The sequence below is a fragment of the Haliotis rufescens genome, unplaced genomic scaffold (genome assembly GCF_023055435.1).
Source record: "Haliotis rufescens isolate VD_foot unplaced genomic scaffold, xgHalRufe1.0.p SCAF_29, whole genome shotgun sequence".
Taxonomy (NCBI): domain Eukaryota; kingdom Metazoa; phylum Mollusca; class Gastropoda; order Lepetellida; family Haliotidae; genus Haliotis; species Haliotis rufescens.
In genome coordinates, this window is record NW_025963990.1 from 5563740 (window position 1) to 5577553 (window position 13814).

Consider the following 13814-nt stretch of genomic DNA (forward strand, 5'->3'; position numbering starts at 1 on the left):
TCGTCTCGTCTAAGACCCGGGTTCGATTCCCGACATGGGTACAATGTGTGAAGCCCATTTCTGGTGTCCCCGCCGCGGTATTGCTGGAATATTGCTAAAAGCGGCGTAAAACCATACTCACTCACTGAATGAATGCCATGAGGCAGTTTGCCGAATGTCCATTACCTATTACTAATCTACGATACTTAAGTACTGGTTTCCAGTCACCCGATGAAGGAATAAGCATACACTCCAAAACGTTATGTTCCTCATCATAAAGAAGTTGACATCCATATATTCTCTACCTTATGAATACACCTAGTACAAGAAAAGGAAGCAAAGCTGGTTACGTCCTGGCACAAGTGACCCGTGAAGATCCGGGGTAGAATAGGTCTTCAGCAACCCATGCTTGCCGTAAAATGCGACTAACAGGATCGGGTGGTCAGGATCGCTGACTTGGTTGATGCATGTCATCATATCCCAATTACGTTGATCGATCCTCATGATATCAATCACTGGATTGTCTGGTCCAGACTCGATTATTCACAGACCGCTGTCATATTCAGTTGCCTGTTCGCAGTGATTGTATGGTCTGCAAAAAGTGATAAGGTTCCTTTTCCGCATTTAATTCTTCACGCAAGCTGCACTTCGCCATTCTGACCACATACGGAAATCTAGACTCAAAAACAAACCAGATTCAATGATGTATCTCGATCGCCTCCTTGTTAAAGCAAGTTCTCGACTAGATTATATTTCTCTACTTGAATGTCCTATATTTTTATCCATGCGGTTAAATAAAATTCGAAAGTAACTCAAATAACTCTAAGAATTGTAAGCGTTGATAAACCTTTATGTCCATTGAGTGAACGCAACGCAAAACGTAGATACAGGAAGAAATATTAGCGTGCGCCAACACTTCCACTCAGCACCAGGATGTCGAGTGGGTATCCGGGAGTGTGATGCTATATACTGTGTGGTAACGGTAGACTGGGCAGTCCCTTCGTCTGCAGCCAGGCACGTGTTACCTTCAATATGGGGAGAACAGTAGTGTTTGGAATCACTTTCTTCATTTTGCGTAAGTAACACCTGATTGATTGTTGTTTAATGCCGCTAACATCAATGTTTTAACTTCATTATTCATTCAGATTAATTTATTAACTCAAAACCACTACTATATACAACTGACCTGTGAAGATCCAAGTTAGAATTGGCCTTCAGCAAACCATGCTTGTCGTATCGGTACCGGGTGATTAGGCTGGCTGACTTGGTTGATCCGTGTCATCGTATCCCAGTTAAGTAAGGATAGGAATTTATGGATGAACACCTTCTTTATTACAATTAAGAACTCTTAATTGTAATAAAGAAGTTGTTCATCCATAAATTCTTATCCTTACTTAGTACTCCAACTTCTCAATGCCTATCAAAGAACGTACCCCAGTTACGTAGATCGGTGTTCATCATTATACTAATCACTGGATTGTCTGGTCCACACACACACACACACACACACACACACACATACACTGCAGGATGAAGGGTCTTAGATCTCATTCATTTGTATATTGGTGCTCCGTCAGTATCGACCACTTCACTGACGTTCATTTAGGAATGTCTCAAGATAAATTAGGAAAGGTAATGAGGAAAAATACCAGTATACCCCAGTAAAGGTTCTGATACCTTTATATTTGAATTCATGTTGTTTACCTGTGTAAAAATATACCGTTAATACCATGTTCATGATCAAGTAGGTTCTTCCACAGATTACCAAGGTTTTTATGAAGTCAATAAATGCGCAATATAGTTTTCTTTTAGATTTTTCAAGTAAGTGCATCAGTGTATAAATATTAAAGATAGCATCACTTATTGATGATTGTTTTCTGCTTGCAATTGCATTCTAAGAGCTGATCGTGTCTTCGTAAAAAGTTCGCCAAAATAGCTCTGAATTGTAATAGGTCTATATATCGAGGACCTGTCCTCTCTTCTTATGAACTGTGCCATCAAGACTTGCTTCTGGAAGTACTGCGGAAGATAAAAGAAGGTTTAATAATTAAATGGACACAATAAGCTATCACATTCAATCAAATATTCATTTTTAATACATTGTACAATCGATACCTCTGCTCTGTGGCGTTTTTGTTAATTGCAAAAAAATCACATTGATGTCGTGTTTGAGGATGACGTTAATATAAGGACTATAATGTGCATATCTTTGAAAGGCATTTAGAAATGATACACATAAGGAAGAGAATATATGGATGTCAACTTCTTATTATGAGGAACACAACGTTTCGGAGTATATGCATATGCTTACTCCAACAGGTGAATAAATGCCATACTTACTTAGTTACTTTGGAGATTTAACATGTGCTTTCCGACTGATGCGTATTTCGCACACGGGCCCGGCCAGGCCATTTAATGTGTTTCCGAAAGGGGCGAAAGTGGTCTGTGCAACCCAAGAGGGGGGTTTTAGGGGTTGCTTATATAGAATTTGGGAATTTGGAGATTTGGAATAGATGCCGATGGGTTTGGGGAGGAGAACTAAGGGAGCTGGGTATGGTGGATGTTTTGTTTGTTTATGTGATTTTGATTTGGTAGGTTATTGTGTTTTTAGATGCGTTTTATTAGTTCCGTTTTTATTAAGAATACGCCTAAGGCCTTGAAGTTTTCTAGTTTATTTTGTGGGTTTAGTATTGCTTCTAGAGTTAGAGCCTTGTTTAGATTGAGGGTGGTTTGTAATGCGGTTCGATGTGTTAGGTAGTGTGTGCAGTGGATGAGTGCGTGTTCTGGGGTTTCTGGTTGTTTGCAGTGTGGGCAGTTACCTGTAGTGTGTTTTTTAAAAAAAATTAGGTGGTTATTTAGGTTGGTGTGTCCTGTTTGGAGTTTAGTGATTACTCTGTCGATTTTTATGGATGGATGGAGAATTTTTGGTTTGGTTAGTGGTTTGCTGAGCACTTTTTTGATTTGGCTATTTGAGTTTAGATATGGGTTATGCCATTTTTGTGATTTTTTGCTTGTTTACACTTTTAATTTCTGATTTTGAGATGGGTAAGTTTAAGCTTATTTCTGGGATTTTGAGGGATAGTTTAGCTGCTTTATCGGCGTTTTCATTACCGTATATTCCTACGTGGGCGGGTATCCACAAGAAGGTTATTTGTTTGCCTGCCTTAGTTAGGTCGTTGGAGCTTTTAAGTATTTGATTTATTAATTTAGGTCGGTTTTTGGTATTTTTGATTTGGAGGGCTGGCAGTCAACTTAGTGAGTCTAAAAGGCAGTGGATTCTATCGTTCATTACACATTCAACGAAAAAAACACAAGACAAATGCCACGTTTAACAGCAGCGGAGCGAGAGAGAGCCGTGGGAATGTCCCAAGTGGGGGCGTCGAACAGTCACATCGCAAGGACCCTTGGCTGCACCAGGCAAACCATTATCAGACTCCTTCGTCGTGTCAACCAGACTGGCCAGACATCCGACCGCCCAAGAAGAGGAAGACCGAGAGTGACGACCCCTGCAGAAGACCGGTACATACGCACATTACACCTGCGCAACAGGTTCCTCACCATGGCATCAACAGCGTCGACAGCGTTAGGTCACCACATCAGCAGGAACACAGTCATGAGACGACTACGAGCTGCCGGTATCCGGGCTTATCGACCATTCCGTGGGATGACCTTGACCGCTCAACACCGTATCAGCCGTCTTCGCTGGGCAAGAAGAGTCAGACGCTGGCAACGTCATGACTGGTCACGAGTCCTCTTTACCGATGAAAGTCGATTCAACCTCTACCATGCTGACGGTAGAGTGAGAGTCTACCGACGTAGAGGCGAGCGACTGGCTGGAGCATGTGTCCAACAAGTTCATCCTTTTGGCGGAGGCAGCGTTTTGGTTTGGGGAGGCATTTGCGGCGAACAGAAGACGGATTTGGTCATTCTCCACCAGACCCTGACAGCCCAGAGGTACAGGGACCAAGTGTTACAGCCGGTGGTGATCCCCTTCATGCAGGGGCAAAGGCAGGGGTTTCTTTTTCAGCAAGATAACGCCCGACCACACACCGCTAGACTCACTATGGACTTCCTGAACCGTCAGAACATTCAGCTTTTGCCTTGGCCGTCACGCTCTCCGGACTTGTCACCCATTGAACACCTGTGGGACCATCTCGGTAGACAGTTGCGACGACGTGCACAGCCACCAACCACCATACCACAGCTGGAACAGGCTCTGCGAGAAGAGTGGCAGCGGATCCCTAATGACGTCATCCGACGGTGTGTCCTGGCTTGCATTAACTCAAATGGGGGTCATACGAGGTACTGAGACCACTCGCATGGCCTTCATACCTGGGACTGTCATCATTTCTACAAGTGTGATTTTTGATGAGTGACCGCCTATGGACGTTATTGTCAACTGAAAAGTTTTATGTGGCCACAAATCTTTAAATCCATTCTAAACATGTTTGAAAATGACTCAACAATGACATTAAACATTACAATCACAATAAAGTTTGCCCTGTCTTCTTTTACTGTCAGAATAGTGGGGTGTGTACTTTCTTTTGTACTTCTGTTTATTAGGATTTTGTTTTGTTTTTTGGATTCTTGATTATGGAGGGCTGAGACCATGCCCATTAGTTCTGCCGTGAATATTGATTGGTTGTTTGGGAGTCGGAAGGATTGTGTGGTTTTAGTTGGTTGTGTGGTATGGACTCCGAAACCTGTGTGTTTGGAGGTCGGATCTGAGGATCCGTCCGTGTAAATGTGACACCAATTTGGCCAATTTTCGTGTATGTATGCTAGTGTGGTAGTTTTAGCTATGTTTGGGTCGGTTTGTTTATTTATTTGGCTAGCTAGTGTTGTGTCTATTTTGGGTATTTTAAGTTTAGGGGTGAAGATATTTGATTGTTTGCAGTTTTGTTTAAGATTTTTAATTTGGTGTTCATTTAGGTAGTTTGTTATTCTTTGGGATATTGGGGTAAGTAAGGGGTGTTTACGAGCTAGAGCTTGGTTTTTTGGGCTGATGTTTTGGTTTATTAAGTTTTGGATGAGAGGGTTTGATTGGGCCGCGGCCCAGAAAATTAAGCTTAGCTGTTCCCTGCGTAGACTTAGTGGCATTTCTCCTGTTAAGGCCTGAAGTGAGGTATAGGAGGTGCCATGTTGGTGCGTGTAATTAGTTTGAGAGCCTGATATTGTATTGAGTCAAGTTTTTTAGATAGAGAGTTGTTTAGGGTGTTGTATATGGCGCAGCCATAGTCTAGTTTTGATCTAATTAGTGATATGTAGAGAGAGGGGAGGGTATCTTTGGATGCTCCCCAGTTAGAGCCAGTTAGCCATCTCAGGGTGTTTAGGTCTTTACTGCATTTAGTTGTTAGGTTTTGGATGTGAGCATCCCAGGTGAGATGTTCATTGAAAATAAGTCCTAAGAATTTGGTTTGTTTTTGAAATTTGATTGTTTGATTGTTTAGCTGGAGGATTGGGGAGGCGGGTTTCATGTTTTTATGTTTGAATACTATTCCTGTTGTTTTTTCTGAGTTAAGGGAGAAGCACCATTTGTCAGCCCATTGTTGTATTTTATTAAGAGATTTTTGGAGTAAATTTTGGACCATGTTCATGCTTTTAGTGCGGATCCAGATGGCTCCATCATCAGCGAATTGTGATGTTTTTACTTTAGGGGATAGGCCCTCGAATAGATCGTTTATCATTATATTGAAGAGGGTGGGGCTGAGGATACTGCCCTGTGGAGTACGATTTTCTAGGGGACATTGGTCCGATAGAGTTTGGTCTATACCCACGGTTATTTTACGATTGTTTAGGAAGTCCTGGATGTAGTTTATTATCTGACCTTTGAGTCCTATTTTTTTAAGTTTTTGTATTAGCCCATCGTGCCATACCATGTCGAAAGCTTTAGAGAAGTCTAAGAAGATGCCTGTGGTATATTGTTTATTTAGTTGTCCTGTCTTAATATCTTGTTCTAGTCGGGCGAGGTTATCTAGGGTTGAGCGGCCAGGAGTGAAACCGCTTTGATCTGGGTTTATGATGTTATTTTGGGTTAAGTAATGTTGTAATCTATTTTTAGCCATTGATTCCATTACTTTACATAAGTTTGAAGTTAGGGATATTGGTCTATATGAGTTAGCTTGATTAGCTGGTTTATTAGGTTTAGGGATTGGTATGACTAGGGCCTGTTTCCAGGGAGTAGGAACCTGTCCGTTTAGGTAGATGAGATTGTATAGTTTGAGTAGTGCCTGGAGTAGTTTTAGGGGGAGTTTTTTAATTATTTGGTAAGAAGTTAGGTCTAATCCTGGGGCTGTGCCCTTTTTCCTGTTTTGGATTACGTAGAGGAGCTCTTCCATTGTGTAGGGTTGATTTATTTCTAGATTGTTATTGTTTGGTTCTTTTGTGGGTTTGTTTTCTGTTTTAAGTTTATCTTGGAATTTTTTACTGAAGTTGGTGTTACTGCTAACGGTCGAAAAGTGGTTGGCGAGATTATTTGCTTTTTGGGCGGGGTTGGTTGAGTTGTCAATGTTAGGGTTTTTTTAATGTCGTTTTAAGCCTCTGATGGCGTGGATTTTGCGCCAGACCATTCTGGCATCTGTACGGTTATTTATACCTTCGCAGAATTTTTTCCAGTCTCTACTTTTGGCTATTTGGACTAGTTTTTGAACCTGGTGGTTTAGTTCGTGGACTATGTTTAAATATTTGTAGTCGCGTTTTGCTTTATTGAAGGCTGATTTACGTTTTCGTCTAGTCTGTTCTATTTCCTCATTCCACCATGGTACCGTCGGTTTGCCTGTCTTAGATGTTTTGAAGGGGATGGAGGTTTTGGCTGCGTTTATTATATAGTCTGTTAGGTTTTTACAATAGGTTTCTGGATCATTATTTTCTATTTCGTTTAAGTTAGCTTCGTTGCAGATATCTTCGAATTGGTCCCAGTTAGCTTTATTGTAATGGAATTTTGGTTCTTGGTTTTCTGTTTGGATTGGTACGTTTGTATTTCCTATGGTTATGTTTATGGGGAAGTGGTCACTACCTAGCGGGACGTCGTGCACTTCCCATTGAGTACTTTGGGCTAGATCTGCGGTGCATATGGTTAGGTCGATAGCCGACATTTTTTAGTTTATCTTATCGTACCTCGTGGGTTGGTTGCTATTAAGGAGTACTAGGTCGTTTGTTTCTATCCATTCGGAGATTAATTTGCCATGATTATCTATTTTATCATCTATGCTCCATGTAGGATGGTGAGCGTTAAAGTCTCCTAGGAATATAGTAGATTTATCGCTTATTTGGAGTAGTTTGTTTAGATCCTCAGGTTGGACTTTTTGTTCCGCCCAGTGGTAAATATTTATGATGTTTATGTTTCGGTTATTTAATGTGATTTTAATGCCGTTGGCTTCTAGGTTTGGCGTGTCTATTTTTATTTCTTCGTAATTTATATCTTCCCTGATAAATATGATTAGTCCTCCTGCGGCCCTTCTTGTTTTCGGTTTAGCTCTGTCAGTTCTAACTGAGTTGTAGTTAGGTAGTGTGAATTTGGATTTTTTTGAGAATTTGGTTTCCTGTATACAAGCAATGTGAGGGCCTTTATTTAGTTTAAATTTAGTTTTTAGTTCATGGCCGTGGGAGGTGAGTCCGTTGGCGTTCCACTGAAAAATATTTAGTCCTTCGAATATTGGGTTCGGGTGATTGGTGATTTAGTTTTTATTTTTTATTTTATTCGGTGAGTTCTTTTAGATGGAGGTTAAAGAGGAAGAAGGGAAGATCGGTTAATTTTAGATTGAAAGCTACTTTGTAGAAGGATTTCATGCTAGCTTTTGGTGAGTTTTGACTATGCATGTATGCTAGGAGTAAGGTGAGGTTATTTAAGTTTTGGGTGTTGGCTGGTTGGGGAGTTTGGTTTGTTTTAGTTGGAGTAGTGTATATTGTTTCCTCAGTAGTGGAGAAATCTTCGTCATCGGTTAGATTAGGTTTAGCTGATTGAGTTTCCATGGAGGAGGCATGTGATGTGGAGGATTGTGAAGGTGTTTGTGGGATGGGTGTAGCTGATGTTTTCTTAGTGTTTGTGTTTTGTTGTTGTGCTTGCTTGTGGGAGAGTGTTGTTACCATATGGGCTGTAGGGTGCTTGGATGAGGGTCGTGTTGTGGTGGTCATTTTGAGGTTTGTTTTGCATGCGGGGGTTGATGTTTTGGCTATGTGAGATGTGGGAGGGTTCGTGGTTGGTTGAGTGGCTGCTTGTATGTGTGAGGTGGGTGCGGTTTCTCGGTAGGGGGCCCAGACAGAGCTGTCGGTTATGGGTGTGGTGTTTGTTTGTGGGATGGTGTTTGGGTGTGGTGTAGGGAGGAGTGGTTTAGATGCAGGTGTAGCAAATTTTCGTGTTTGGATTTTAGCCGTGTCTATGTTTATGTGTTTGTTGGCCTGCTGGGTGAGTGTGAGTCTGTATGGGCATTGAGAGTGAAGTGTGTTGGGTTGATTTGTAATGGATGCACCAGGGTGTGCATGTGCCTGGGCAGTCTGTTTGTGCGCATTTTTTACATTTAGTTTTACGGTATGTGCATTGGGAGGCAGTGTGGTTGTATTTGAGGCACTTTGTACATTGCTTAACCTGCTTTATATAGGGTTTGACTTCTAAGTTGGTGTGGGCTTCGAAGGATATGTGTTCGGGGGCTTCAGGGAATTTAGCGGTCTTTTTGAAGTTGATTATGACAATGGAGGTTGGGACCGTTTTTCCGTTTCTAGTTGAGGTTATTCTACGCGTGCTGGTGATTAGGGGTTGAGGGTTTTGGTCTTGGTTTATGTTAGCTTCTAGAGAGTATAATTGTAAGTCCTCAGTTGTTTCCCTTGGGTTAACCCTAATTATGCCTCGTGTATATTGTTGCCAATTAGGTGTTTGTTTGATTACTGTGACGTGGAATATTTGAGTTATTTTATTTGCTGCGTTGTAAGATTCTCGGTTAGGGAAGATTATCTGGTATCCTTTGTTGGCTTTTTTAATATTGTTGTAATTTATTTTTTCTCTTTTAAACCAAAGTCCTATTTTATCTGCCGAAAGTTCTAGTGAGAGAGTGGTGCCTGAGCCTGCTGAGAAGAAGTAGAGGGCGAAGGTGGTGAGGAAGGCGGCCGGGGAGGGTGTGGGCGATGGAGGTGGAGTGGATGTGTCGAGTTTGCGTTTTTTGGTGTTTTGAGGTGGCGAGTTAGGTTTGGTGGGGGTGGTGTGTGTCGTGTTTTCGCCATACTCGGTCGGGACGATGTTTTAGAGTGACCTCCCGGAAGTGTTGTGCGCTTCCGCAGGCGTGGGTGAGTAAGGAGCTGGCATGTCTGCGAGTGTGGCGTTGCGGGTGTCAGTCATGTTGTTTGGGTGTTGTGTTGGAGAGTTGGAGAGCGTGTGTTGTGGTGAGTGGTGGTGGAGTGGGAGTGATGTTTTGGGGAGGTGTGTTGGTTTGTTGTTTTTACTTGGTGAGTTGTGTTTAGGAGACGGAGTAGGTTGCGGTGGTTATTTGTTGTTGGTTTTAGTAGGAGGGTTTGTGATATGGATTAATTATTAAAGATTTATTTTGTTGTTGGAAGGCTGGGATTAGGTGAGACAAGTGGAAAGCGGGGATAGGAGATATTTAGTCGAAGGAGTGGAGGTATGTGAGTGGTGGGCGTGGGTGGTGAGTAGGAAAGAGCGTGCGTTGTGTTAAGGAGAAGGGGGGATTAGGTGTTTTTTTGTTTTTAGGAGTTGGGTCAAAGGGTGTGTTTGAGTGGTGGGCGTGGGTAGTGAGTAGAAATGAGTGCGAGCTGTGTTAGGGAGATGGGGGAGGATAAGGTGTTGGTTATTTATAAGAGTTGAGTGTTGTTGTTTTTAAGGATTTAGGGGTTTTGTGATTAATTCGGTGAGAGTGATGTATGTGAATAAGGATGAAAGGATAACGTGATAATTACCGATGATGGAGTTTCCTTGGCTGGCTATCAGGCAATGCTCTGTGCTGGCTTGGGAAGTGTTGCTCGCTTGGCCAAGACTCGATTATTTACAGACCGCTGTCCTAAAGCTGGAATATTGCTAGGTTCGGCGTTAAACAACAAACAAACAAACGATGAGAGTGATTTTAAGAGTATGTGAATAAGGCTGAAAGGATAACGTGATAATTACCGATGATGGATTTCTCCTTGGCTGGCTATCAGGCAATGCTCTGTGCTGGCTTGGGAGGTGTTGCTCGCTTGGAGTACAAACTGCATCTCATAAATGCCATGCGGCAGAGAGCATATATATGTACATACCCCCGGCCACCCGTTTGCCCAGTGTCCATTACCTATTACTTACTTACTTACTTACTTACTTTGGAGATTTAACGTGCGCTTTCCGACTGATGCGTATTTCGCACACGGGCCCGGCCAGGCCATTTAATGTGTTTCCGAAAGGGGCGAAGGTGGTCTGTGCAACCCAAGAGGGGGGTTTTAGGGGTTGCTTATATAGAATTTGGGAATTTTGAGATTTGGAATAGATGCCGATGGGATTGGGGAGGAGAACTAAGGGAGCTGGGTATGGTGGATGTTTGTTTGTTTATGTGATTTTGATTTGGTGAGTTATTGTGTTTTTAGATGCGTTTTATTAGTTCCGTTTTGATTAAGAATACGCCTAAGGCCTTGAAGTTTTCTAGTTTATTTTGTGGGTTTAGTATTGCTTCTAGAGTTAGAGCCTTGTTTAGATTGAGGGTGGTTTGTAATGCCTATTACTTATCTATGATACTTAAGTACTTCCATACTATCAGCGCTAATTACTGTTGAAAGTGTTGACTTCCATTGTCTGTCGTTAATCACCTATCAGCGCCAATCACCTGTTCGCCTCCCTTGTTAGCTTCTACCCTTTGTTATTTTCCACCTTTTGTTATGTTATTAATTTTATTGTCCTTTCTTGTACATATATATGCATTCTGCCTCATGGCATTCATTTACCTGATGAGGGAGTAAGCATATAGGAGTAAGCAATCACGGCTTTATCTCCGCGGCACTGACTGGATAAGTGTACGAATTATGTCCTGCGGAATAGGTCTTCAGCAACCCATGCTTGCCGTAAAAGGCGACTAACGGGTTCGGGTGGTCAGGCGCGCTGACTTGGTTGATGCATGTCATCGATCCCAATTGCGTGGATTGATGCTCGTGAGATTAATCACTGGATTGTCAGGTCCAGACTGGATTATTTACAGAGCGCCGTCATATAGCTGTAATATTGTTGAGTACGGCGTTAAACAACAAACCAACCAACCAAATGTCCTGCGGAATTCTGCGCCATTCTGCTTGTAACGCGTTGGTCAGTTGTTGGAGTGTCTTCGTCCCAGAGATGCTCCGATCGGCAGCGTTAAGTTCCGACATTTTCGAAACTTGAAAAATATTGACAATTGAATGACAATTTTTTGGCTTATGCTTACCCTTTTATAGCCACTGCCACGAGTTACGAATGTCATAACTTGAACGTGCATTTTGCTTTACTGTTTTTCTCCGTGATATTTTTTAACAAGTGTGAAAACAATGCCGTTTAAGACATTGCAAATCGACAACGGCTGCGTTTTGACGCACCATTTGTCGAATATCAAGCCACTAACATTTTCCAATAGCATATATCCAATTTATGTCCCGGATATTTTTGTGTAGTCACGTTGAGACTACTGCTCACGTCAATGATGAGGCTATTGCTCTGTGTGTTTCTTTGTTTGTTTCTTTGAGTGTTCATTCATTTATTGGATCCTCCATTCTGTATCCCTTGTGATGAAAGAATCACAGTCAAGCATGTCCTGCTTGACTGTATTGATTTTTCCATCTCAAGGGATAAATATTTCAGTGCAACATCAATAATGTTTCGTCTTACTTAATAATTAGCTTTTTAAAAGAAATAGAACTTGTACATAAATTTTGATAAATGTGTTTTGTAATTAATAAATGATCTTTTAATATTGGTCGAATAAATAGGATAACTAAGATTGTCAGTGGCTGTACCTCGAAGGGGGTTGAAGTAGTGTAAAATGATTGTCCCCCGGATATGGAACGTAAGTCCACGTCATTCACAGTATATTTATCACTACCATGTTTTTAATCGCAGAATATATGTTCTTTTAATTCGGCTAAATTGACAATAATCACTGAAGGGATGGTGTAAATCCTGCTGGGGTCCATACAGGTAGCAAAAGTACTGTAAGTACCCATGGACCCTAGCGTGGTGATCTACCTTCAGTTGTTGGCGATCTATAGCCTGTTTTCATGTTGTGTTGTAAAATGTTAATATATTTTTACATGCTCTCTGACTAGTTTTATGTAAATCTGTGATATTCTAGTTATTATACTGCCCTTCGTCGGCAGAATTGTATACAGTTTAAAATATATTGTTAATGTCAAATTTTGTTTCGTCACGATATGGCTGAAATATTGCCGATGTGACGTTAAACTTTAACTCACTCACTCACTCACTCACTCACTCACTCACTCACTCACTCACTCACTCACTCACTCACTCACTCACTCACTCACTCACTCACTCACTCACTCACTCACTCACTCACTCACTCACTCACTCACTCACTCACTCACTCACTCACTCACTCACTCACTCACTCACTCACTCACTCACTCACTCACTCACTCACTCACTCACTCACTCACTCACTCACTCACTCACTCACTCACTCACTCACTCACTCACTCACTCACTCACTCACTCACTCACTCACTCACTCACTCACTCACTCACTCACTCACTCACTCACTCACTCACTCACTCACTCACTCACTCACTCACTCACTCACTCACTCACTCACTCACTCACTCACTCACTCACTCACTCACTCACTCACTCACTCATTTATTTATTTATTTATTTTTCCAGTGATTGTCGTATGCCGAGCCCGATACGGCAGCTTCAAGTACGTCTGCATCAGCGACAGAAGTTGTAACGGCAACGGTACTTGTCCCAATCCATGTCGATCTGCGTGCGAGTGTCTCAATGGATACAGCGGCCATGACTGCTCCAAACGTATGTGAATCTGAACTTCGGGTCTCGTTGTAAAATTTCATACAGTAGAATAGCAGAATGATAAAGATGTGGGGACAGGCTTTTTCCAGTCCCAGTTGAAAGGAAATGGTTAACTGGAATTATTACTGCTGCACAATTGATCTTGTGGATTATGTATCAAGAATGGTCAAGGAAAACTATTCTCAACTAATTGGGCAGGGTTGACACAGTGATACTGTTGTAAACTACTGGGGAAGATGACAGAGAGGTACTGTTGTAAACTACTGTGGAAGATTACAGAGTGGTACTATCATAAACAACTGGGGAAGATCACAGAGTGGTACAGTTGTAAACTACTGGGGAACATGACAGAGAGGTACTGTTGTAAACTACTGGGAATGGTGACAGGGAGATACTGTTGTAAACTACTGGGGAAGATGACAGAGAGATACTATTGTAAACTATTTGGGGAACGTGACAGAGAGGCACTGTTGTAAGCTACTAGGGAAGGTGACAGAGAGGCACTGTTGTAAACTACTGGGGAAGGTGACAGAGAGATACAGTTGTAAACTATTCGGGAAGTTGACAGAGAGGCACTGTTGTAAACTACTGGGGAAGGTGAAAGAGAGATACAGTTGTAAACTATTCGGGAAGTTGACAGAGAGGCACTGTTGTAAGCTACTAGGGAAGGTGACAGAGAGGCACTGTTGTAAACTACTGGGGAAGGTGACAGAGAGATACTGTTGTAAACTACTGGGGAAGGTGAAAGAGAGATACAGTTGTAAACTACTGGGGAAGGTGACAGAGTGGCACTGTTGTAAACTACTGGTGAAGGTGACAAGGACATACGGTTGTAAACTACTGGTGAAGGTG

At 42.0% G+C, this 13814-nt stretch overlaps 1 protein-coding gene across 4 annotated transcripts in view; it reads left to right on the forward strand.

Moving 5' to 3' along the window:
• Window positions 1-926: 926 nt before the first annotated feature.
• Window positions 927-13814, forward strand: part of LOC124123599 (neurogenic locus notch homolog protein 1-like) — an 82203-nt gene continuing 69315 nt past the window's right edge. For all 4 annotated transcript variants that reach the window (XM_048402810.1, XM_048402811.1, XM_048402813.1 and 1 more), the window contains exons 1-2: window positions 927-1054; window positions 12816-12962. In XM_048402810.1, the coding sequence (XP_048258767.1) occupies window positions 1012-1054; window positions 12816-12962 (190 nt within the window). In that variant the 5' untranslated portion in view covers window positions 927-1011. The remainder of the gene's footprint in view (window positions 1055-12815; window positions 12963-13814) is intronic.